At 38.7% G+C, this 26,671-nt stretch overlaps 1 protein-coding gene across 1 annotated transcript; it reads left to right on the top strand.

Moving 5' to 3' along the window:
- Nucleotides 1–541: 541 nt before the first annotated feature.
- Nucleotides 542–26,671, top strand: TEX2 (testis expressed 2). Its single transcript, XM_026046713.1, has 11 exons — nucleotides 542–2,184; nucleotides 7,982–8,182; nucleotides 9,422–9,743; nucleotides 10,803–11,050; nucleotides 13,303–13,470; nucleotides 15,027–15,126; nucleotides 17,827–17,959; nucleotides 21,843–21,965; nucleotides 23,875–24,084; nucleotides 24,281–24,401; nucleotides 24,632–26,671. Exons 1-11 carry the CDS (start codon nucleotides 568–570, stop codon nucleotides 24,752–24,754), a joined length of 3,366 nt encoding a protein of 1,121 aa, XP_025902498.1. The 5' UTR covers nucleotides 542–567; the 3' UTR covers nucleotides 24,755–26,671.

Here is a 26,671-nt window from a genome sequence, read left to right as displayed (position 1 = left end):
TTTCCTCTGCTGAAGTGTCCTTACACATTCTTACAGCAAAACTGCTAGCACTAGGGAATTCTTTAAATACATACATTGTCTGCAGTATATCTCAAATATGCCATGTCTGCTAAAGCAGAAAGTCCAGAATGATTCATGCTTTTTCAATAACTACTTTGATACAACCTATTACTGTGGTGTTTGGAGCTACTTCATCTTACTGTGCTATAGGTTCTGCTAAAATATATTTGTAAAGGGTGTCTGTTCTTAGGAATTCTTTATTCTCAGAGGGTAACTTTTAGAATAAAATTCCATCCAGTTGCGCTTTGATTTGTCTATAGTTATTGGACAGTATTATATCCTGATCATTTGTCCTTAGTTTGCAAGTCATGGAATGATAAAAAGACTACCTAAAGACTTTTACGTGCTTGTGTCCTTGCTTTAGGTTTGCAAGGTTTGACAGACCTGTTGCATCTCCTGCGGTTGTCTTAAAACTTGAACATAAGGACATATTGGGCAGGGGGAAATGCATTTAATGTAGTTCTGGTTTTTTTCTTTGCAGACTCTGACGCATCTCTGGGACCTGCAATGACAAGTCAGAACAGTAGCCATGCAGAGAAAACTGGTGAAATGTCCTCAAAGCAGTCAGCACCAAAAGTACAGGTCCAGCGATCTGTCTCCCGAGAAACCATTACTATTCATTTCTCTGCATTTGGGAAGGAGGAAGAAGAGGAGGAGGAAGAGTTTAAGGAGATTCTTGATGAGGATCTAGATGACCAAAGCATTGTAACAGCACTTGAAGCCAAGGAAGACCTCTGCTTTGAGCATAGTGGCCATGATATTTCCGGTCCAGCTACCTCGCTTAACATGGCCAATTCTGCATCATTACTGTCCTCATCACCTGCAGTTCTACCGACTGCCGACACTGTAAAGCCCTTGGATTCTCCTTCCGTATCTCAAGTATTCAGTGCAGTGCCACTAGTTTTGTCTCCATCACATTCATGTCATATAGTTAGCTCCTCATCAGCACCACCAGAACAGAAAGCCAACCCATCGTCTTCCCCATCCTCATCCCCTTCCAGGTCAGTCGTTTGCTCTAGTGCATCATCCACAGTTTCTAGCTCAAAGCCTTTTAAGAGTTTGGTGAAGTCCCTTTCAACAGATGTGGAACCAAAAGAACCCACCCCACCAACCAGACACAGACACTTAATGAAAACCTTAGTGAAATCTCTGTCTACAGACACCTCTAAACAAGAACCTGAAGCTGTGTCTTACAGACCCCCAGACTCAAAACTGAACTTGCATCTTTTCAAACAGTTCACTCAACCTCGAGCTACAGGTGGTGATTCTAAAACTGCCCCTTCATCCCCATTAACATCTCCTTCTGACACTCGTTCCTTTTTTAAAGTACCTGAAATGGAGGCTAAAATTGAAGATACTAAAAGACGCCTTTCTGAAGTAATCTATGAGCCTTTTCAGCTGCTCAGTAAAATAATGGGTGATGAAAGTAGTAGCCACAGGCCCAAAGCCTTATCTTCAAGTGCTTCAGAACTCTCAAACCTTTCCAGTTTGAATGGCCATTTGGAAAGCAATAACAACTACAGCATTAAGGAAGAAGAATGTGATTCTGAGGGGGACTACTATGGCAGTGACTCTAACCTGAGTAGAAATGATCCGTCAAAAACAGTTGAGGAACATGTAAAAGAGACGGAGACCAAAAGCTCTCAGTCTGCAAGCACAAAGGATGTGAATATGAAAACTTCACTAGTACTTGAAAAATGTTCGTTGTCTGCACTAGCAAGCAAAGAGGATGAGGAGTTTTGTGAACTTTATTCTGAAGATTTCTGCTTGTTAGAGGATGAAAGCAAAACTGATAAGCCTGAAATTTTGCTTCAGCCAGAGATGACTGAGGAAAATGGTACTATGCTCAGTAGTGAAGATGAGAATAATCTGTACGAGCAAGAGCCTAAAATACCAGTGAAAACTTTGTACTTCTTAACACTGTTAGTCTATGCTTACTTTATTATCCCTCTCCCTGGCTACTTAAGTGGACTCTTACTTGGAATTGCCCTTGGATTTATGGTGGCTATCTGTGTGATTTGGCTTCTTACTCCACGTACTCCTGAATATCTCAGATTGCGTAGAAGTTTGAGAAAGCGATGGAAAACAGAAGCTCTAGACATCAAAGAACCTGAAATACTGAAGGTGAGGTCCTGGCATTGTGTGTGTGTGTTGTGTTTGTATGTGTTATTCTGGGCAAAGGTTTTATTCCAAAGGTGCAAATGACCAGGATTATCCGTATTTGCAACTTGAGTATCATCTTGAAGTGCTTTTCAGAGGCTTTGGCAGGGAGATAGATGAGACAATGTAAGACTTCAACTCCCCTGGAGATTAGAGGAAAAATAGAATAATTGCTTCAAAAATGTAAGGGTAAATGGTTTTGCTGATGGATTTGAAGTGATTCTGCTGAATTACTGGAAGTTGGTAGTGTCAGGGTTTAGTGGGTGAAATAACGCTTGTGCTTGAAGCTGCACCTTGGGAGGTGTGTTCTGTTTCTGATGTATTTTACCACTTAGTGATTTATCTTGTCTACTAAATCAAGAAGCTTCAAAAGAGCTGTGTCAGGTAGAGCATAGAGTTAGAGAGCATATGAACGAAATATAGAAGGCCTTTTAACTCTGATCTCTTTGAGATGTGTCTTGGGAGATGCTTTCGCAAGCTGCTGTGCTTAATCTACTTCAGGTGCGGTTAAGAAAACCGTATTCTCTGCTCAGCCATGTTATGTACCCATACCATGTTATGTACCCGTACCAGTTATGAACTGCTGTTCAATACCATGGCCTGCAGAAAGCATAATGTCTAAAAACGATCCCATCTGCCCATTTGATTTACCTGCTTGTGTGTACAAACCTCAACAAACTTTCAGTTCTGCCCTTGCCAATAGGCTGGTGAGTCCGTTCGTGTGTGTTTGCATCGAGGCACTGAAGCTAACGAGACCCTGATACTCGTTATTGGCTGATGCTGAGTGGCATTGAGATGCTAGCTGTTATTCAGGATCCTTTAAACTTCGTTTTAATGCTCTTATCAAGGAGATACTTTCTAAGAGAATGGCTGCAGGCAAGAAATAACTGTGCAGAGGATTCTGTATGAAAACACATTTGTGTTCTGTGTGGCCTGATAAGTATTTTTAGGCTTATTAACGCATAAAATAATTGCCTTTAATATATTAATAAAAGGCCTTTTTAATGCTTCAAGAGTTTAAAAACCAGCATAGTGCACATATTGTAGTAGAACATAATGTAATAAGATTTAGTAGATTGCGAGTTATTATTTCCTCCTTGTAGAAGTATTTTCTACTTGCCTCTGTCAAAAAGAGCCAGACAATTCAGATCCTCTGCAGAATGAGGTAAAAATTTAATCTGTAACAAAACTAACATGAATATAGGAAAGTTGGACTTAATTCTTGCACAAAAATGCTCTATTTGGAACTCGTTAGTCTTACATTTTGGCTTGAAATGCTTCTATGCAATGATGATAAATGCTAAAAGTAAGACCATTTTACGGGGCTTTAGAAGTTGGGATTCTGCCAAACTGCTGTCGAGCTATTTTTGTACAAGTACGTGTGTCCCTGTGTAAATACGGAGAAGTTTGTGTTTCCCTTGAATTTCAAGAACTAATGGAAAATTCTGCACAGCAGCTGCCAGAATACCTCAACATGAACATTATTTCCCCCAGAACTGTTCCATTGCAACATGAAAGAATAAATCACTTTGGTGCTGGCAGGTTTGTTATTTGATTCAAACTATTTTTTTCAGTTTCTCTGATTCTTACATTTCTGTATTTCACTCAAATGTCTTTGATATTACAGAAAAAAAAAGTGCATTTTCAGTGTCGTTACCCTCTTGCTCCCTTGCATTCTTCATTTCTCTAGTTTCCTTTTTCCTTTTTTTGTCCCCCCCCTTTTTTTTTTCTTTTTCATGCCCATAATGTTTTTTTTTCCCCTTCCTGAATGCATTAAGCTTTTCTGACTTCCTTGTTGGCCTTTCTGAGCATGTGTTCCCTTGTGCTTTGTTGACTGGTACAAAAGGTTTAAGTAACAGCTAAAATGGAAATGATAAATCTACCCTTTATTAGAAAACACATTTATTAGTAGAAAATGTAAACCGTGTTGGCAGTGCCTCCTGAAGAAGCAAAGATTTCTGAGGCAGAGCTGCACGGAAAGAGAAGGCTTTTTAGCTGGAGCATCACTCCAGGGATTTCATGTTTGATAGTGGCCTCTGGCAGACAAATGAGCTTTTTAGTTAAGACGATGGACATTTCTTAAACTTTTTTTTGGTTTTACACAAGTCTTTAGATTCCATGTCAATGAAAATTCTGCCATTTTTCTTTTTGAGTATAGTTTGAGTATAGTAATCTCATTTTAAAAATGCATTTATATAACACCCTATATATTATTGCTACTTATAAGGTAAAATATAAATGAAGTATTTTAAAATAGTAGTAATGAGGGATACTAATAGGTTTGAGTGATCTACAATCTAGCAGAAATTTCAGGATTCTGCTTCTGGAGCTTTTGATGTTATTGTTTAATGTTAATGGCTATAAATCAATCTGTTGATATCACTAAGACATCCTTTTGGAACCACGTTGAGGTACAACAGGCCTGAGAGCCTAAATAAATAAGCCTGAAGAGGCGGATACCCCACAGAGCCCGGCTATACAGTTCTTATATGAGTTATTCTGTTGAACTGCAATTCAAATATAAATTTGCCCAGACCTGGGTGTTCTCGAGAGGATTCAGTGGCTGATGGCCCTGCCTGGCAGGGTGACACAGTGCACTTCAATGCCAAAGTCCAGCTCTGCCCTCTGACAAGCTGGCCAGATCCCACCAGTGGTATTTTTATTTTTATACTGTCTGTGACCTTTGTTGTAAAAGCCTTTCTGCCCAATATTCTAATCAGATGCTTTTTAGGTTAGTTACTAGGCTGATAGTCAGGCACTTTCTCCTAATTTCAGCAGAGAATTCGGAGAAACTGCTGACCTTTCCAGATGGCGATCACAGGATCAGTGCAAATGGCAGCAGCTGCACAGTCCCGTATGACTGTGGCCATTGTCCTCCCCCAATTACTAAATTTCTTATTTTAACAACTTCGCTAGCACCAAAAAACCCAATCATACAGTTCCCCCTCTGCTGCACAAAGAAGCCTCTTGTTGCTTCCGTGGCGAGGGAAAATGTGTCTGTTGCTCACAGATTACAGTAGCAGAATTGCTGCTTCAAATCCCTTCTCTGTTTAGATGCATTTCAAAGCGGTTACCAGAGGTTGTGAATCTTTTCTGTTTCTTTTTTTTTGCAGAGAGGGGAGAAGTTATTTCTGCTAAAATTGTTCTTAAAATACGAGAACTTGGAGGGAGTTGTGAAGCTTCTTGGGTAACCTTCTCAAAAATGGTTCATGTTAAACAAAATCTAATGTGCAAAAATGAAAATTGCTGAAAGGAGAAGGCAGATGGTATTTTTTACTTTCTTAGCACTGTTAGATATATGGGGAAAAGTCCTGCAGCCAGCAGAGCTTTTCAGATTGATTAATAGTGAAGCGTGGTTGTTTGATAAAGTATTAACAACTGCCTCTGAGCCATGCAGGGTTTCTCTGTGTTAAAAAATAGCTTGAAAGATGAGTACAAACAACATGCTGCATTCTTAGAAACTGGCAATCTTAAAATTTATTTACAAGAAGGATTATAGTACTGACTCTTGACTAGAGACTGTCTGAATGAAACCAATTATTTGTATTTAATTTTCTGTATCTTTGTTTTTCTGGATAACCTTCGAGTACCTGTAGCAGCCAATCTCTTTCTCACATAGAAATTGCAGCATCGGCTGCTATTTTAGGCAGTTACTGTGTTTAATTTCTGCCTGTTCTAGATTCTGAACATTCAGTAGTTTAGGCAGCAGGGAAGCTGTTAAATCTCTCAGAGAAGTTTTTCCATCTCTCGTGCACCGAGCTGGGAGAAGGACCAAGTGTTTGCACTTGTGCTGTTTGTTCTGGGTAACGAGTGGGGGAACCTGCAGTATCAGGGTTTTAAAAAAAAATGTGTTTGTGAGATTATAGAGCTAATCCATTTATTTGCAATGGAAAGCCGGGGCACACGGTAGAGATCAGCAGAGCAGGTGGGACATTCCAGCACTTGCTAATGCCGAGACAGAACAGGCCAGTGCAATCCGAGGAGGCCTCTGCTTTATGATCTTGACCCTTTCACTGCTGGGAAGAGGGACCGTCCTCCAAAGTGTCTCCCCTCTATCGTTTAATTATGTGGCAAAAGGAAATCTTCTGTCTGGGCCTATCAGAGCTTTTTTTTTTCTCTTTGGGCCAGCTTGCATGGTCTCCAGCTGCACTTTGTTGCAGGAGGTGGCAATAGGCACCTGTGGCAGCACTGTTTGGTCCGTACCTTTGCCGAGGCTGCAGGCGTCCAGGCTTCAGCATCAGAGCTGGAAATAGCCCGAGATGGGATCCGGGGGCAGATGGGAGGCGCTTCCGAGCTCTGGGGGCCAGATGGACATTCCAGGTCTGCGCAGGGTGAATAGCTCGCGGTGGCTTCAGGCAGGGCCTCTGATGTCCTTGTGCTTCAGTAAGTCCAGCTGGAGTTCCTGGCTGAAAATTAATTGCTGTCTGCTCGGAGATGTCTTGGCTTAATAATTTCTAGGAAGGAAATAGGATATGGTCAAGCAAACATCCACCCTGCTGTGCAAAACCTCGATGGTTTATAGAAAACCCTTCCTCTCGAGTTGTACTTCCTATATGGTACCTATAGCCAGTGTAAGCAAAAAGAAAAACAAACAAAAAGCTTCTTCAAAGAGCATGTGTTGGCACTGGTGCTTCTATAAATAACAAGGCGGTCTGCTTTGGAGCAGAGCAAAGATGAGTGACTGAATCTTTACTGAACATAAAAAGAATGCTAATTTACTGATTTTTTTAAGGGTTATAGTGAAAATGAAGTAGATCATGGTGTAAGCAAAAGAGCTACCGCTGTTGCCATGGCATCTGAGACTTATATGCTATCTACTTTTAAGAAGTTATATGTCACTGAGGTAAATGAGCATTAAAATAAACTCTACATTTTTGTGTGTGGGTAGAAACTTCTTCGGTAAGCTAAGAAACTGCAGTAATGTCTGAGGTGTTTTGCATATGGTAGTTGCAACTTTTCTGAGCAATAGGAGAACTACTGTTTAAATCTGTCTTGGTAAAAGAACCACGTTCTTCCTTTCACTCTGACGTGAATGGATATTGATTGTAGGATCAAGGTCTTAAGTGCAGATAGAAATCGTTAGTCAAGGATGTCATTTGACAGGTTAAGAGAAGGAAAACTAGTCCCAGATGAATGAATACTCTGGCTTCTCGTCTGCCCTATTTACCACCTTGCACTTACTGGAGCCAGGGGTTAGAGAAGGGACAAGATGTCACTTGCGTGGCTGGAGCGGGTGACGTTCCTGCAGAAGTGTGTCATCAGGGCCAGCTAGTTTTCAGTTTCCTTGCTGTACAGGCTCCAGGTGATAAAACATCATCCCCTTGTATGATGTGTGCATTGCAGCTGTGCAGTGACGGAGCATTAAATGCTGCTGGAGGTGATGGTGCGTTAAAACCAGCTCCACTGGGGCCTTCTACCTGGTCCCTGATGGTCAATGATTAAAACGTCAGGGCTCTTTCCAAGCAGAGGAGCTGCCCGCCTGCAGCCCACATTCCGCTATGTCTCCACATCACCTGCAGTTTCATGACGATGAGATGACGCTCCCAGGGAAACAAACATTGTTCTTGGAATACTGCCCTCATCACGTGCCCTGTCGGTCAGGTGCTCTCTTTTGGGGCACTTACGGCATTCCTGCATTTCTTTGTGCCAAAAGTGGCACGACTTTGGCACAAGCTTGGTCACTATTTAAACCTTTCATGTGCATACAATACTTAGTTTTCCAGCAGCTTAAAAGCTTGTTAACAAGTGTTTTCTTCTCTAGGGATGGATGAATGAAATTTATAATTATGATCCAGAAACGTATCACGCTACTTTGACTCACTCTGTCTACGTGCGTCTTGAAGGAAGCACCTTAAGACTTTCAAAACCCAATAAAAATATTTCTAGAAGGGCTATTTACAATGAGCCAAAGCCTGAAGTCACATACGTCAGCCAGAAAATATATGAACTTACGGAGAGCAAGGTGAGATTTTACTTTCGTCTCTTATTCTAAAAAGGAAGATATTGAATCTTTAGGTTTTTTATTATTATTCTAGTTTCATGTGCTATGATTATGTAAACAAAATTGTTTCCGTGATTAAGTCACAAAAGATTGTGCTGTGGAGGAGGATTGAGAGGATTAAACAAACAAACAAACAAAAACATATTTACCCAAGAGTGGAAAAACATTTTCCTCAGATTACTCAAAGCAGAAGTTAACATGTGGAAGTTTATAGTGTCATTCCTCATATATAACTTTCACAGCCATGCTCTAATGTAAAGACAGAAGGACAAAGAAGACAGTGAGGAAAACCAGCCTTCCTTCCTCTGAATCAGTGTGGGGAAGGAGATAACTGTCAGTTCTGCTTTCCTTTAAAGGAAGATGATGAAAAAAGTGAGGTAGAAACTTAGAGACTCCTCCTGTGTACAGATTTCCCTGTATTGGAGGCAAGAAAGCTATCACATGCTACAAGAGCACTTGACTGACTATGGTTCCCTATGGTATCTTAGAAAATTTTCTGGTACTTTTTTTTTTTCCTCCAAAATAACTTGCAAAAGTGATGAGCGCTGTGTATGTAATCAGCGAATGATGCCTCTTCTTCAAGGTATTTGCCCAGTGTTTTCAGAAAACAGTGGTAGGTTCAGCCCTGAGATTAGATTTTGTATCTCTTACCACTCTTCTCATCACCTGAATTATCTCAGTTCTCTCTGAATATACTGAACTCGAATGTAATTATCAGCAAGTCACTTTTCTTCCTTGATTCTTGCACAACTATTTGACCTGACTGCTTCAAACATGCTGTTTATGTAGCTGCATGAAAAGTAGTGGATTTTAAAACTTAGCTTTTCATTACTTTCTTAGTGATCAAAGACCTAAGATTCTTGTTTTTTGTTTTTGTTTTTTTTTTGTTTTTTTTTTAAGCCGTGAGACTAAATAAAAATGATTTTGTAACACACATGATTTTAGAAGTGTAAACTTCTTGAATAGTAGCTTTTTTAGATTGCTCAGTCTATGACTATGGCTCTCTATTTTTTTTTGGATTTATGAAACCAAAGACCTGGTGACCGCAGGTTTGATGTCAACCAGCTATGTGTTAAGTTTTTTAAAGCTACCGAATCTGACTTAGGATCTTTTGCATTCAGGTGTTCCACATATGAATATAGAAAAAATGAAGTTATAATTGAAAGGTAGGTTAATTTAACCCTTCCTTCTGTCCTTCAGATTTCCCTGGTTCCCAAGAGTCTGGCAAGAAAGCGAATTTGGAATAAGAAGTACCCAATTTGCATTGAATTAGCTAAACAGGATGACTTCATGGCTAAGGCGCAGACTGACAAAGAGAACACAGAAGAAAAGTTAGCTGCAGAAAAGGCAGACTTGAACAACGAAGAAGCCAAGAAACTTCAGGATGGGGCAAAATCCACTAGCCACAAGGATCAAGTACTTTACCTCTTTGGAAGGACTGGTAGGGAGAAGGAGGAATGGTTCAGGAGATTCCTTCTAGCATCCAGGCTGAAGTCTGAAGCAAAGAAGCCATCCAAGCCAGGTATTCAGTCCTTTGTACTCTAGTAATAAACTCTATTAAAAGAAATAAGCCATGTTTTCACAATAGTGGTTTTAATAACTGTGGAGTTGTACTGTTTGTAACAGCCTTGTAGTACCAAAGGAGCCCTCCTGCTACCTATCTTGGCTCCTTAGCCCCCTGCCCTTTCTTTGGTAATCATATGAGCCCCCTGCTTTCTTTTACCAGCTCTTGGTGGTATAAGTTGCTTAACTACATGGAAAAGCTGTTATTTTCCCAACCTGGCATAAAATTAGCCCTACCAAAATAAAAGCAAACAGTTACATAGGGTTATCTTTAAAGTGTCACTGGGTAAAGCTAACCTCATCTGTCAATAACGCTCACTGCTGTCAACTCCTGTCAACCCTCTGTCCTGAGCTGATCTTCATCCACCCCTGTGTCTGATTTGCCAGACCAGGTGAGCTCACTAACATAGCAAAATACTCAGCTGTTCTGGTGGATAGTTGTTGGAAAATATTTTATAAGACCATGTGATTTTTAAATGACTGTAATAAAAAAGCTTCTCTGAGAAGCTTTTAAAAAATTTGTTAACATCATTATTTCTGGAACATAACCTCTTGAAATGCAAATGCAAAATTAATGGATAATTAAAATTCTAAGAGGTAAACCTTTTTGCTTTTTGACAGTCTTTTTAAACCTCACAGTCTATAATTAAGCTAGAAAGGAGAAAAAAAAATAGGTATATTCTGATTATCTGTCCGTACTTTAGGCATTCTACTGCACAGTATTTGGCAATTCTGTCATATGTTGTATTTGTGAGAGTGTACACATGTAAATGTGTTACTGGTCAGCTGAGTTTGTCACATCCTGCTGAATCATGTCAAATGTTGCCTAATTTGTTTCACCACTTCAACATGAGAATTTCCTGTAGTCTTAAAAATGGGAAAGCACTCCTTTGATTTATTTTCAGAATAAATGATTTATGCAGGTTAATTTGGTTCTTCTAAGTATTTGATCACACTTTTTGCTATTTGACCTCCAGATTCCTTTGCTTTTTAACAGTTCTAACTCATTTTGATTTAGGGATCTTGCCAGCACACAGCAAGACTGATAGTCAGTCTGGAGCTCTTACACACAGCCGGAGCAGCAGCAAGGGGAGCGCAGAAGAAATCGCGTCGCAGCCTAAGCACAAGGATCTGGCTGTCAACGTGCGGCAGAAGATGTTTCTGGATTACAACGTTTATATGGCCAAATGCATTCCACGTGAAAAGAGAAGCCCTTCAGTTAGTCCAGTCATCAGTGCGGAGAGCAGCCCTACAGCTGTGAAAAAGGTAATACTTTCTCCCCACCAAAAGATTTGTCAGAGGTGATATCTTCTTAACTGCTGGAGGAGGGACAAGATTTTTTTGATCTACAATTTGGACCCAAATGTATTTATTACCCTTTGACAACAGTTTCTTTTTACTGTAACATACAAAGTGGCCATAGATTTTCTTCACTATGAATAACACAGGTGTATCCTAGAAAGCGTTAGTCCCAAAAGAGCTAGAAATTGCATCTTGACAGCTAATGCTTAAGATTAAAAATCAGATCGCTTCCCAGTAGTTTACTAATAATAGTACAAAGGTAATACCTTCTTTTCGGTGTATATTCTAAAATAGATTGAACTAAAAGCATGTTTTTGAGGCCCTGGCTTGCTGAAGCAATGTAAGCACAATTTTAGTGCATGGTAGTCAGTCCATTTTCTGCTGCTTCTGGGGAGCTGCAAGACCTAAGATTCCTGATTACATCTGAACATGTTCCCTCATCCCCATGTGTGACTGGGATAGAATAATCTTATAACAACAGAGTAAGTTAGATCCTGGTTTTGGCAGTTTTTCCATGTGGATATTATGTTATAAATTCTGCTTAAGAAAGTGCTTGACATCTTCAATTCTTTCTTTGGGAGTGATGTCCTAGCCCTGTTGCCATGGTCAGAGCTAGGAATTTACCTTCTGAGCATTTCTCTGTAGAGCTGCAGCTTTGACAACAAGCAGGACAGCTTTTACTGAGGTATCCCCACTGTTTGGCCTGGTTGAGGGACAAAAATGGACTTGATTTTTGTGTAGGACTACGACTTGCTTTGAGTAAAGCCTGTCTCTAAAAGTGCCAAGGCACGGATGTATTAGTCATACTTCATAGGTATGTTTTCCATTTTATGAATATTTTTTAAAAGAGCAAGTGGCTGATTAGTCTTAGTGTTAGTCTTGCTCAGTACATAACAGCCTAGTAGACCTGCAAATAGCAGTAAATATTTCTTGGAGCTCTTAGACTGTGGAGCTACTTGTTAAAATACTGATGAATCTGTCTTAACAAACGGAACCATAATATAAAGTACGATCATTGGTTCATTTAAAAATTGTAATTCATACTGTGCATCTTTGTGGCCAAACTTTGATAGAGCTTCCAGAGAAGGTGCAGGAGGCCACGCTACAGCGTGTGAATGAATGTGGCCCATGCTACCCAGGAAAGGAGAGGCTCTAGTCCCCAACAGCCCCCAGGTAGTGGTGAATTCACTGCTGAACCTGACACGTGCCAGACATTGTTCTATAAATACATCAGCAGTGCTGCTGGCAGGAAACGTGTGTCACGGAAGAAGCTACCAACCCAGCAATTTCTGCCTCTGTGAAGTTGCAGCCATGGAGAGGAGTTATTGCTAAGAAATGCTCTTCAGCATTTTTAGAGCAACTGGAGCAGCATCTACCTGATTCCTCTCATAAAGCACTGCTTTTCCGCTGGGTTCAGGCTTTCTGCCTATAATAATGAAAGGATAACTCTCCTTGCATTACAGGCAGTCGAGCTATTAAATATGGTGTCTTTCTTTCATGTTGTTTTTCCTTCAAACTTCCTGGTTTGAAAGAGATCATAGTAGCATGTACACATTCCAGATTATTTCAGCTGGCTTTGCTTTTATATCTGTAATCAGTTATGCAACATCCTGGTATATAATGTCAATTGTTTTGAGATGGTCCTCAGTGAACTAAGAAATAATCCTCTTGAACTGCAAACAAAACCTCTAATGTAGCAGAAGGAACAATATGGTTTTCTGAAGCCAATATACACACACCAGGAAGAAGTGTTTTTCCCTGTATTCTATTTGTCTTAATGGTTGTGAAGAGAATTTAAGAAAGTGAGGTTGGGTATTCTCATATTTTTTTCCAATAAGCAAAAAGAATAGCTTAACTGTCGTTCAGACTCTACTGGGAAAGGAAAATGTCAGGGTTAGACACACTTGAATGTGGATTGGGCTTGTCTGCGTTCTGGTTTTATCTGCTTTTTCTGCCAGAGATTAAAATACTTGCGACTTCCTCATTTCATTGCTTGAGGTGAATCTATATCTGTGCAGTCTTATTCCCCTCTGTGGTACGTCAGAATAATCACAAACAAGCTCATGTCAGGCCAGCTGACATGATTTTAAAGCTGCTTTCTGTGCTGAGTGTTTACTTTTTTTATAGCCAGCCACTGATCTTCTCTCTATATATGAGGCTTTTTCTGACCCTAGTTTACAGCATTTCCAAAACTAAATAACTTGCTCTGTTTTCAGCTGCCAGATGCCCATGTAGCAGCTGAAGGAAAAGAAGAAGAAGAAGAAGAAGAACAGGAGGCATGGGTGAATGCTTTCATTGGAAGAATTTTTTGGGATTTTTTAGGAGAAAAGTATTGGTCTGATCTAGTGTCCAAGAAGATCCAGATGAAACTCAGCAAAATAAAGGTAGCTACTCTAGGGTCTTGCACTTCTCATTCCTCATAGAGAAAAACAAACACAGTCTTTGGGATCAGAAGCAGTAGGAAAAAAAAAATCCCGCTTATTTAAGTATCCAGGGCACTGTAAAAGATAAATGAGTTAGTAAATGTGATTCAGATCTCCAGTTGAGTTTTGCCATCAATTTCACAGTAGGATCTTGACAAATTAGCTTTGTTGCCTCAATTTCAAATGAATTATAGCTGAATTAACTATTTGTGCATGCCAAGTTCCTATGTGAAAAGTGGAAGTATTACTGTATTTACTTAGGAATAACTAGAACTGTTTAGATAAGTTCTATACTGACATACTAGAGCCTGTCTCTAGACCTAGTGCTACAGACCTGCAGCACTTCTGATTTCCCCAAACGCACTTTAGAAATGTGAATAGAAAATAAATGCAGGTTCAGAACTTGAACAAAGCGAAATTTGTTTTCAGAAGTGTTAGATTGCGTTTAAGGAGGAAGCGATGACGGTGTTTGTAAACGTTATATAACTTTCAATATACATTGCTTGCAGAAGAGGGCAATGGGAGTGACAGTCAATGCATCAGCTGTCTGATGGGTGAAAGGATATAATTGTGTATCTACTGCATAAGTTCAAAGGATGGAGGAGAAATGATGCTTTTGGATGACTTCAGGGTCTGCCCTTTGCATTCTGTAACCTTCTCAGCAGCAACAGTTAATCACAGGCCTGTCCAGCCCCTTATGTTTAGGGAGGAGATCAGCTCTTCCTAAGGGCAAAGAAAGAAGTACTCCTGCTGACAAGCTCTGAAATTTAGCTGCCACCACCAGCTGTGAGTTAGCGTTGCTTGTGCTTTGGGGAAATAAGCAGTAACCTAATTCTATGCTAGTTATTTCCACAATCATGACAGCAGGATATTCAAACATTTCATTGGAAGAATTTCAATGGAAAGACAGAGATGGGAGGATAGATGTATCTTGATAGGTTAAAGCCCTTCTGTTCACAGTAGATAAGTATTTTTAGTTCAGAGAAGTTCTACGACAAATACCAGCACAGAAATGCAATGACTTTTATAAAACTAGAATTATAATTCAGATTTTAAGGCTAATGTGCTATGATAGAATTTATCAAATATAAAAACAGCTAAGATTTCGATGTAACTGTCACTATAAAATATGACTGAACTTCAAAAATAAAGTCTTTAGTTTTGTTTCACAGCAAAATAGGATTTATACTTCGCTATTCAGCCGTCTATGTGCTTTGATGAAAAATCGTACCAGAGATCTCAGTCAGAGTCGATGGCAGGCTCTGAACTGAAATGTAGATTAAAAACACTTTCACTTCAAGTTCAGATAATAAATCTCTCCCTTAAAATATTACGTTGAAACTGATAAATGTGCAATTCTAGAATTTGAAGAAATTCATGTGATTATATTGGTGTTCTTTCACTAGTAATGTTTCAGTTCAGTCCATTTTTAAAATCTAATATCATTCCAATCTCAGGAAACAATGTTTAGTTTCATAACATGGGTTGTTTTTTTTTTTTTATGTTCTTTCCTTTAGCTGCCATACTTCATGAATGAACTAACTCTAACTGAACTTGATATGGGGATAGCAGTGCCGAAGATCCTTCAGGCCTTCAAACCTTCTGTTGATCACAGAGGTAAAATAATTTTGTTTTCAATTTTTACCAGAACATACCTTCACAACATACATAGAGTAGAATTTCAGCCTGTTGTGTGTGTTCTACTTGAGGAAATATATTCTTTATAAGAGCTCTTAAAAGCTCGTTTTAAGAAGGTGCTAAGTGTTCTCTGTTTTCACTAACAGTCACATCAGGTTTGGTATAATCATAATTTTATAGAAGCTATAGAAGTTATAGAAACATGGCTGCATTTCCACTTGAAATATGTAGGCAGTTACAGAAATGCACATAAACTAAATGCACATACAACGCAGGAGCAGATGCCTGCCAGCGTCTGTCATGCACTGCAGATAGCAATGCGTGTCTCATCAAGAGAGAACTGGTTCTGCACCATAGCAGGCAAGATTTGACATGCTTCAAGAGGAGTTGTCCTGCTCTGAAAACTGTGATTCATAAAAATACAACCCTAACAAAGCAGAAAACAAAAAATACTTTGAAAAGAAACTTTAAAATACAGAATCATTTTGTATTCTTAGCATCAAATATGAATTTATTTAAAGCTAGATGACTTCATTGCTGATGACTGAATGAAAACACTGCTTTTGCTTTTTCTTCTGTTCTGTGTCTTGCATTTCTATCCCAGCAGTATATTTGAGGTTATTCTTGTTACTTAAGTGCTTTCACAATAGACAATCTCTATCAGTCTGCTGAAGAATAAGATCCTCTCACTTCCCTCATCCCTTTTTTTTGCTTACCATATTGCAACATCAGGCTGGAAAATGTAGTCAGTCTGCAAGAGAACTACTTTACTCAGGATGGAGAAGTTTTTAATTAGTCTAAGGGGAAAAACTCCCTTGGAGGACCTGTAGTGATGCAGTTGTGACTTGCTTGGCAAACAACTTTGGCTTTAAACTTGCTTTTCTAACTTTTAGATGAAGATACCAAAATAAGGTAGTTCGCAGATGAATTTCATCAACATATGAACTGTCAGTATGAATTTAATGCATTTACAATGCTTAGTGTGTTGGAGACTACTGGAAAGGCACTAAATTACAGAGGAGCAAAAGGCCAAAACTTCAGCAAGTATCTCCATAATGTGTTAATAGCACAGAACATAAAGAGAGCAGTCGGTTAAAGTCAGAATAGGGAACTAAGTTATTTGTTACTAATCTTTTCACCAATTTGCTTGTAACTTTTTAGAGTCAGATATTTGTTTGAGGTCAATAGTTCTTAGAATTACTTAGTACTAGAAGTACTTAGAATTTAATTTCTCATATGTATTACTGTCTTAAGTAACTCTTGCAAAATTCACTGACATACCCAGAATGAAATTAAGTGCTTTGCTTACATTATAATTTTACAATTTTCGCTTACACTAAACAAATCATAAGGGCATCAGTCTTCACTAGCTCTCCTGTGCGTAGCTTGTTTCCCTTTGCATTGTGCCATGTTGCAGGGATATTGAACCAAACAGGTAAATGTTTCCATCTTCCTTTGCTGTAGGAGCGATGTCTTAGTTATTTTCCACAAGTAGTACTGGGAAAGCCCAAACAGTAGGTGCATAGGGGGGTGAATTTCTCCCTGCACTTTAAGGGTTTTTTTTTTTTTTTTTTTTTTATGGAGAGGTTATCTGAGTCGAGCAGATTTAAATGGTTTTTGGAATTCCTTTGCTTTTGTTCTCATAATTTCAGTTGTAACTGCGGCCTGCAGTTCTAAGTCACGAGATGGGATTTAGGAGATTGCTGGATGTTTTGCTTCCCTTCTTAATTACTGACAATACCCATGGGATCAGTTAACTCCTTCAGGTTCTTGTTCAGATGAACTGTGACATTTATGGGGCGTTTTGTAATCCTTGACATTTGACAATGTGAATGAAATCACATGTAAACTCTTAGTATCTGAGTGTTTCTCAGGAACTTGCAGTAAATGTAAATTTTTTTTGCAGTTGTTCTTAAAAGAATATATATAAACAAGGATATCGTGATTGGACGCTTTTATTTTCAGAAGAATACCTTGCTAGTATATTGGCCTCAAGAGATTATATGACTATAAGTAAAGATGATAACAGACAATATTTACAAAAAAAAAAATCCTATTTCTGTTGACACAGTTCTCTTTGGGTGACAGCATATGCTCTAGTATTTACTGTTCTGTCAAGGCTAGAGAACCAGATATCCGAATAAATTGTGCCATCTGCCCGGCTCTTCCCCCTTCCTCCTCCCCTACTCCCCCCTGCTAGAAAAAGTGTATGAGCATTTCCTGGCCAAAAGGAATATCCTCTCTTGGTAATCTGGTTTTAATGGTTTCCTTTACTTAATTTGATCTACCGTTAAAATAGCGCTAAAATTTGAATCATGGTGACTCACTGGCCCCGTAGAAGGTCCGCTGAGCTATTTTCTGATTTCTGACATCTTAGTAGTACATAATTATTGGGAAAAGAAACAAACGTAGGCTTGTGTTGAGTTCTTGTGTTTTGGTTGATAGAGCATTAAAGCCTGCATGACAGAACAGAATGAAATAGAAAATTTTATAAAGTATTTTTTTTAATAAAAAATGAATTTGTGTTCGTAAAGAAGCAGCTTCCTTCAGTACTGCTCCCAATATATCAGCTGTCTTGATTCAAGTCTCTTAAGCAGTTATGGTGTGTATAAATCTAGATTTTTTTGTAGTTTTAAAATTAAAATGAAATGATCATCGGTTGTTTATCATTAATTCTAGGACTTTGGATTGATTTGGAAATGTCCTACAATGGATCTTTTCTAATGACCCTGGAGACCAAAATGAACTTGACCAAACTGGGTAAAGAGCCTCTTGGTGAAGCACTGAAAGTTGGAGAGATCGGCAAAGAAGGGTAAGATATTGCAGTGATACTGTCAAATAAAAGTTTTTGTACTGGGAAAAGCTAAAATTCCCATGTGCATATGTAGCTCTGGCACTGTCCTTTCATATGCTTACATATACATGATAATTTGTTGGAGGTTTTAGCTTTGGTACTACAAGCACTGGGTGACTATACCCTAAAGTGACTTCATTGACATGCAAATCCATTCCTACTGGAGTGAATTTCAGCTATTCTGTCTGTGAATGTATCTGTTTTAACCCACCAAGGTATGCTTGAATGCCTGGTTGTTACTTGAATATAATGCACTGAATGTAACATTTTTCCAAAAGTAATTTATGGGAAGATTTTTCATGCTGTTGTGTCATAAATCACTTTTAAATAATTACAGAATGTAAATAGGCTATAATTGTTATGCAGAGACTTTCTTAATAGCTTTATTGCATCATGGGAGTAATGACACCCATTCTTCAGACTCCTGTTTTTCTCCTATTCCACTTCTGTTTAGCTGCTGTGCCTAAATGAAATCTCATAGATAAATTAATTAGACAGTACACAATACACATACTGTAACTTACCTAATCTGCATTTGTGCTCTTTCCCACTCATTTTTATAATGTAGGTTGCATTTTATCAGTCTGTGGATTTATTACTAACCTGCCAAGTAGTATTTGTGAATTATCTGTCCCAGGAGCTCTGATGGGATTACTCTTATTTGTGCTATATAAAACCCTGTAGTGGTTTTTATTTCACTACCTGTCAGAAAAGGAAGCAGCGCTCATAGGCAGCGTGTGAAGGCCAAGATCACAACCCGTACAGTCGCTGCTGCAAACCTCCCTAGGGCTTTGCAACCTTAACCTCGGGCAGAACCGTCCCCGCAGCCCAAAGAGCCAAGAACATCCCTAAATCCAGCATGTCCCATGTTAGTCATTCTGCAGTCGAGGCTGACATTAAGTAATGATGAGGGTCCTGGAATTGTTGTGTTCCAAGCAGCTGTTTTCCCTTCCAGCTACAGAAAGCAGAATGTCAAAATAGCTATTGAGAAATCTGCAATCCCTGAACAGCGGGGAGTCCCTGATTTAATGTATATCCCCTGCCAACAAATAAGAGAATATACTCTTAAGTCTGATCTTTTGCTTAGATCTGGATGAAATGTGGACTTCAAGTATTAAAGCAGCGGAAAATATTCATGCTTGTGTCATAGCTCTGACTAATTATTTTGAGGTATTTTAAAGTAATTCGTATAACAGCACTAGATTGTAATACAGTTGTGAAAAGGAAATAGATGCAGATGATTTGCAGGGAGAATTTTTGAAGCTTTAAAATCGGTAGCCTGGATTCTGTTTTCATTGACACTCATTGAAATGAGTACTGTTCAATTTGCATCAATATTGCACTGGTAGCTGTGATCCTAAGCATTAAAGAAGCTTTTTCCAAAAAAATCCCTTTAATCTTGTCCACCAACACATAGGGGATACAGCAAAAGTCTCTGCAGATGGAATTCTTATTTCTTTTTTTCCCCCATCCCTACAGTTTCCTTTGGATATTTTTATATTTTCCAGTTCAAGATGAACCTCAAAAATAATTAGTGAACAAATTGATTTCATATTTAAAAAATCAGTTTGATTTCTAGCTCAGCAATAGGCCCCCAGCAAAACAAATGTTAATGCCTGTAACTAGGCAACCAATTACTTGAAAGTGCAGCCAATAACCGAAACCTCACTGCTCCCTGCACTGCTCCCTGCACGTGGCCCTTGTGTCCTCAGTGCTCAGCCCTGCGTGTCATGTCAGTTTTTACCAAAAGAGCAGCCTAATATATTGTAGTTTGCTTGAGGTTTTTATTGTTGTTTTGTTTTTTTTTTTCTTGAACGCAATAGGTTTGTAGAGAAGTTTGATTCACATACAGTCTGTTCATGTTAATGGCTTTTCTAATTATCAATTGCGATGACAAATATAGAGCTGTTCTGCGTGCACTCGAGTCCCTAATCACATTGTCTTTGTAAACCGTGCAGATACTCTTCATTGGTTTCTTAGAAGAATTAAAAAATCTTACAGTAGATGCTGATTGCTTACGCTCATTTCTACCACCTAGAGCAAAACTGGCTCTTAAGATACGATAAGCACGAACTCATTTATTTCATATAGCTGGAAGAAATCTCCCTCATCCAGAAAGGAGGAGGTGGGGAAACAACCCTGCTTTTTAAATGCACTTGGATATTGTCAATATCAAGCGAGATGGTTGGTTCAATACTGCAATGTGTTTTATCATTCCTGCTGTATTGCTTAAAATAGAACTGAATTACTAACTTACTATATTACTTAAAATAGAACCGAAGTGTGCTGGAACACAGTTTGATTATTGTCTGTCCTGTCTTCACTCACAGGAAAATACAAAGAAATTAGAGGGAGAGAACGATTTTAATAGCTGATTTTATAAAGTAAAATCAGTAGTAGGTCTCAATGTAGCAGAGATCAGGCAGGCACAAGTAAGCTAACCCAAAGTTAGCAATGCACTGCAGTTTCTTACCCCATCCACCCATTCTGCCTGTATTGTACAATGTAAAAACAAACTGACAAATGGCAATTCATAAAATATTGTGCAATGAGCTCAGGAACAATGCTGCAGCTCCAGAGTGTTTTTCTTCCAATGTTTGTGTCATATAAACAATCCATTGTGTTGAGAGATCCAGTCAAATCTCACTAAAGCTTATTTATCATTGCTTTGTTTAATGCGAGCAGATCTTGTGCTCTCAGCCAGGAGATAGAAGCTTGTGGAGTCACTTTACAGGGTCCCCTTACTCAGACAAAACTGTGGATTTGGAAGAAAATGAAACTCAAGCCTTAAAAATGCACTGGCTGCCACAGGATGCTGTGACACACAGGAAAGTGAAGTGAGGTTACATCCAGATAGAAAATCTGTAGTTTGAATCTGAGCTAAAAATACTAACTTCTCTCTACTGGAAAAAAATTAGAGAATTTGGGCCAGTGATGTGAATTTTTATCCCTACCTCTCTTCCTTGGGAAGGTTGGTCTGGCTGAAGTGCTGTTGTGCTCTTCTGTAGTTATAAAATGTGTCTGTGGAGAGGAGGACGAGGCTTTTAAGTGTCTGATTTCATAGCTTGAATAACAGATTCCCCAGCGTAGAAAGGTCGTGGGTGGCTGAGGTCTGACTGCTCAGACAGTTAGGAAGGAGCACTGTGCACTGGCAACTTGTACTTGAACTGTCCTTTTAAATTAGGGCTTCACACAACAGCTGAAAATTTGTTCAACGTACAGAGTAGCAGACAGTAGCCACAGCTCCGTTTGTGCCCTGTGTGAGGTTAGTAAATGCTGCAAATCTCCACGAACACCAAAAAAATGGGTGTTTTGGGTGATCTGTACAGGACTAGAGGCCTGGCTGGGGTCCCAATGGCCCGAGCTTGTGCAAGTGTTTCAGTGTATTGCGTTAGGTGCGGATCTCCTGATACTGAAGTGCATTCACTGTTTCCTTCCCTAGTTTTAAGTTGTTGAAAAGACTTGAATGCCTTTCTATGTTTATGTACATGTTTTTTTTCTAAAGCTGAAGTCTAAGAAGCTGCCATGTAAGATGTTGAATTCTCTTTGAGAGCCTCACTTGTTTGATTTTATTCTTGTTATTTCACTTTTTCCATCCTCTCCCCGTGACACCATTTGCCTTATTTTATCTTGGGTTCTCCTTGATAATAAAACATTCATCATTGTGGGAGAGGATGTTCACTATGTTTTCTGTTTACCCTCTAAGATTAAGAGCATATAAAAAGGGAGGGGACATTTCAGAATCACAAGCAGAAATATGTGTAGTGGCAGCCAAAGAGCTATGCATGGTGAATAGCTGTGTAAGAATGTTGCATTTGACCTGGAAATTGCATTCTTTTAGTTTCAGGCCAAGGGTGTATTGTCTTGCAGACAGCGATGAGGAATCTTCCAGTGCTGGGTCTTCAGAGGAGGATGATGCTCCTGAGTTGGCAGGAGAGAAGCAGCTGACTCTGGGAGCAGAAGGGTAAGGTGTTTATGTAATTCTGACTCGGCTCCTTTTTCATTTCCAAACATAGTGGTATAAATTATATTCTGGTCCTATTTTGTAATGTTCATCTGTAATGTACAGGTGGTTTCAAAATGTGAGTATATTCAAGCAAAGAAGACAGTAAAAGAAGAGATATGCTTCCCCAGCATGTCTTGGTAGCAAAACCAAGAACAGAATTTTGTCTGTGAGTGCGAAATGCGGTGTTCAGACTGCAGTTCTGCTGTTCCCAATACTAAAGCATACCAGAATCAGATTCAGTACAAGATTGCAGGATAACATAAAGATTCCTATCCTTGTCTTTGACTAGTAAACCACCCTGTTTGGATACCTGTACTGAGCCTGCTGATCCCATATTTCCAGTGCATTCTTTTCTTTAAGGAAATGTCAAACATCTATTATTCAGGCCTGACCTGTTGTTTTTTTTTTTTTTTTTTTTTTTTTTTGATGGCTTTTGAGCAACTGGGCTATGTAACACTGCCCTCTGTTGCTGCATAAGGAGAATTCCAAAGGAAAATTCTTCAAAGTCAGTTTTGCCATGTCATTCCATATTTTTGGCTGCTGCTCTCTGACTTTTTTTTTTTAATGGCTGAGATTGTAACGTGCAGTGCCTCATCTATAGGAAGCCTGAAATATGTCAGACAACCACAACATTTCCTATGTCTGATCACGTCTTAATGAATTTACAGTGAATATACCTAAAGGTTCCATGACATATTCAAAATGTTCCAGGGAGCTTCCTTGGAGTTTTACTTCTAAACCTTTTGAAAACTATCTGATGAATCGCTGGATTTATTCCAATAGATTCACTTCATATCTTTTAAAAATATATAGATCATATAAATAATTCTTTATTAAGGGGACAAAGAGAGAAGAAAGAATTTTTAAATAAAATACATTCTTGTGCCTTAGAAAAACCTGCATTGCTACAATAGGACTTGATGAGACAGTAATTCTTTTGTTTGGATAAAGATACAGCCAGTGTAAATCCAAAAGTTGAAATTAACGCATCCGTTCTACACCAGCTAGGGAGTTTGTTGTCTTTTCTGGCTACTAAAGGTTTTTAGAGACCCTTCTGTTTATGACCATTAATTTTTGCAAGATAGCAAAATGTCATTTCTTGTGCAAGGCCAGCTCTCCTATATAACATCAAAAGTTGCAATCAGGCATATGTAGTATGAGGAAACATCATAACATCACATTCTATAAATGTGATAGGCAATAAATTTAAAAGCTGGGGCACCGTCTGACACTGCTGCCGGGAGAAGTGGCCTCTTTTCTTGCTGGCATAGTTACCCATTTCTGGAATGTCGTTCTGCTCACTATCAAAATCACCTTCCTCCTCTTTTCCAACAACTTCCCACTCATTGTAAGTACAGGAATACCCTAAAACAAAATGAAGATCTTACTGGACGTGATGTTAAATAGATTGGACATGATGGTTGGGCCTTCTGTGCTGAAGATATGTGCATATGTCTTAATGTATCTGTCTCTTGACAGTTTTCTTTGAACTGTAATAGCCAAGTTGACACTTCTCATACCAGCGTACTGTTGAATCATGCAAGTCTGTTTGTGATTTAAAAAAAAAAAAATGGGGAAAAAAAAAAGAAAAAAAAAGAAAAGAAAATAATAAAAGATGCCTTCCAGTGCCATCATCTGGGAAGGAGGAATGTTCAGACTGCCAGATGCTTGTAGCACTATGTAGGCATCGGTGGATGAGATCCTGCTTGGACCTGTTGATACCTATGCTTAGTTTTCAGAACTCAAAACTCTATGTTTACAGAGTTCATAAACTCTAATGATTTGATAGGAAAGCTTTGGGAGATTTAACAAACAGTAGGTTTAAGAAATTTTCCTTAATATATTTTATTCTGTTCTCTAACAACAGGTATGTCGGAGGACATCGGACAAGTAAGATCATGAGGATTGTGGATAAAATAACTAAGTCAAAATACTTTCAAAAGGCAACAGAGACTGAGTTTATTAAAAAGAAAATTGAAGAGGTCTCCAATACTCCCTTGCTGCTAACAGTGGAAGTTCAGGAGTGCCGAGGAACACTAGCAATTAACATTCCACCTCCACCTACGGACAGAGTATGGTAAGAGGACCTTGCTGCATTACTGTGGAGTTTCAGCTCTGTGCTGGGGAATTGAAATCAAGGAAGAGGGGAAATGCAACTGAAATGGGCTTTGAAAGAGCTGCAATGCGAGCTGGTTGTGAATTAGGCAGGAACATTGAAGTCCATGCTTGGTTGGAGTGTTTGCAGTAAAGGCTTTCCTGTGTGCTCTCTTCAGGTACGGCTTTCGAAGACCTCCCTACCTGGAGCTAAAAGCTCGGCCAAAGCTTGGTGAGAGAGAAGTGACTCTGGTCCATGTAACTGACTGGATAGAGAAGAAACTGGAACAAGAGTTTCAGGTATGTTTCTTTAATAACATTTTCATTAGGTTAGTGATACTTTTGACTTAGTCTCTTTTTGTTTGGTTGGTTTTTTTTAAGTCTGCTGTTTCATTCAGGACTACTGAATGAACTTCTGGGATAAAATCATTTATCTGCAAATCTGCTGTGTTTAATTGAATAAATCAGAAAACTGAAGGTTTAGTGTGACAGATGAAATGTAACTTGATTTAACTCTGTCTTTTTCACAGAAAATCTTTGTCATGCCAAACATGGATGATGTTTATATTCCTTTAATGCACTCAGCCATGGATCCCCGCTCTTCTACATGCCCTCCTAAAGATCTGACCACGGAGGACCCTGATCAACCATGACATGTGAAGACTCTTGCAGTTTACAGTATTATAAAATTTATTCTCATGGTTTTATAAACTGTGCTGTAGTTCTCATCCGTAACTTGTGCCACTTTTTTTTTCTCTCTCTCCATCCAGGCCCAAGAACTGCCTATAATCATAACCATACCTTTGTGCTCACTTGCCTGGTTATTGTTCCTGTGTACTTCAGCTAGATGAAGTTTCATTACATTTAGCAGTTGAATATATTTTGCTGCAGTCAGGATTTTAACTTGGAAGCTAAAATGAGGTATTCTTTGGGGGAGGAAAAAAAAATCTAACTGTAGTAGATTGAGCTTGATGAAACACCCTTTGTTCAGCTAATATTTTCATGCTATGTTAATGTGCATTATAACTCTGAAAGGTTGTTTGGCAGCAAAGGAACTGCATGCCAAATGGAAAAAATCCTAAGTAAGGAATGAATTTATAAAACTGGAAGAATATTTTTTCTTTCTCAGGCAGTTGGAGGTGTAGAATGAACTGTTTTATGTTCTTTCACTTCTGCAGTCAATAGCTTGTGTCAAGCGATCGAAATATAAGATGCTTTCAGGAGAAAAGAATGTAAATTGGATGTATAGGTAATATTGTGATTCAATGCGGTATAAACATATTGCTTTTTTTCATATGGAACTTGTGCTTTTTTGGGGGAAGCAAGTAGCCATAAAACACACACACACAACTATCAGTGAAGGTGGGGACTGTTGCTTTTGTGACTGAGGAAAGCTGGCAAAGCCATGAGACCAAATGATAGCAAGCCGCCTTATAGTGAGGTACAATCACCATCGTCCATGACTAATTCTGAATGTGTAAAGACATGAGCACACACATAAAATGTCTAATACTGCACATGACAGGAAGTACTTAGTTACCCTACTGTGTATAGCGCCTCTTGCTACAATGAAACACACTTTTTTTTTAAAAATATGTATATACAGGAGAGTTTGTTGCTGTGAGTCTCTTCCATTGCACTGTGTTTACATGCAAAGCATGGGACCAAACTCTCATCTGTTACAGCCATACCAACTGCACTGACTTCAAATCACTTGATGTTCGTGAAAACAGAGCTGTAACTGAAAGACTTTGACCCCTATGCGTTGGTTTCTTGGCGTTTGTGAAATAGGAATTCAAGCATTTGCAGTTGATCATAAGCTGGTTGTGATATAATTGAAGACTGTTTCTGCTAATTAATGGCCAAACTACAGGGGGAGGAGGAAACTGCCTTTTATTTCTGTCTGGTATGATGATTCAAGAGTAAATATATGCATTAAATTGGAGATTTGAGCACTACATATCCACTATTTAACATGCGTAACATTTTTCTGATACTCAGTGTTGCCAACTGTTCATGGATGTCAGAAAACATTTTAGTTTACAGAGAAGGTGAGTTTTGACTCGCCTTTTATAACATAATTTGCTTTTTCTTTTTAAAAGTAATTTTTTAAGAACTCTTTTGTATGTTGTGTTGTCACATTTGATGTAAATCAAAATTTCCATGTGTAACTTGATGATTTACCATCTCTAAATGAAGCTATTATATTGAAGGTTTTTTAAACAGCACCTTGCCTGAAACATAAAAGAAAACTAGCATTTAATATATTTAAAATTAATTCTATATTTGAACACCTATTTTGGTTACCTTTAATTGAAATTAGTAGGTTATATTTGCTACCTGAACTCCTCCTTGACCATTCCAGGCTGTGTATATTCTGGATTTTGCTCTGATTATGTAGGCATTATTTGCCTTTCATGAAGTCTGCATGTCTTGTACGCAGGTCTTTTATATGATTTAATTTCTATGTGCAATAACTAAAGTCAAAGGACTAGATGCACTAATGTGTTTAAACAGATTTAGACTATTACACAAGATTGTCATATTGCACTTCATAAACTGTGGGTAAC

This window comes from Nothoprocta perdicaria, unplaced genomic scaffold, assembly GCF_003342845.1.
Source record: "Nothoprocta perdicaria isolate Ctin4 unplaced genomic scaffold, notPer1 scaffold_46, whole genome shotgun sequence".
Lineage (NCBI taxonomy): Eukaryota > Metazoa > Chordata > Aves > Tinamiformes > Tinamidae > Nothoprocta > Nothoprocta perdicaria.
Note: the sequence above shows the minus strand (reverse complement) of the source record. Positions and strands in the feature narration are given on the sequence as shown.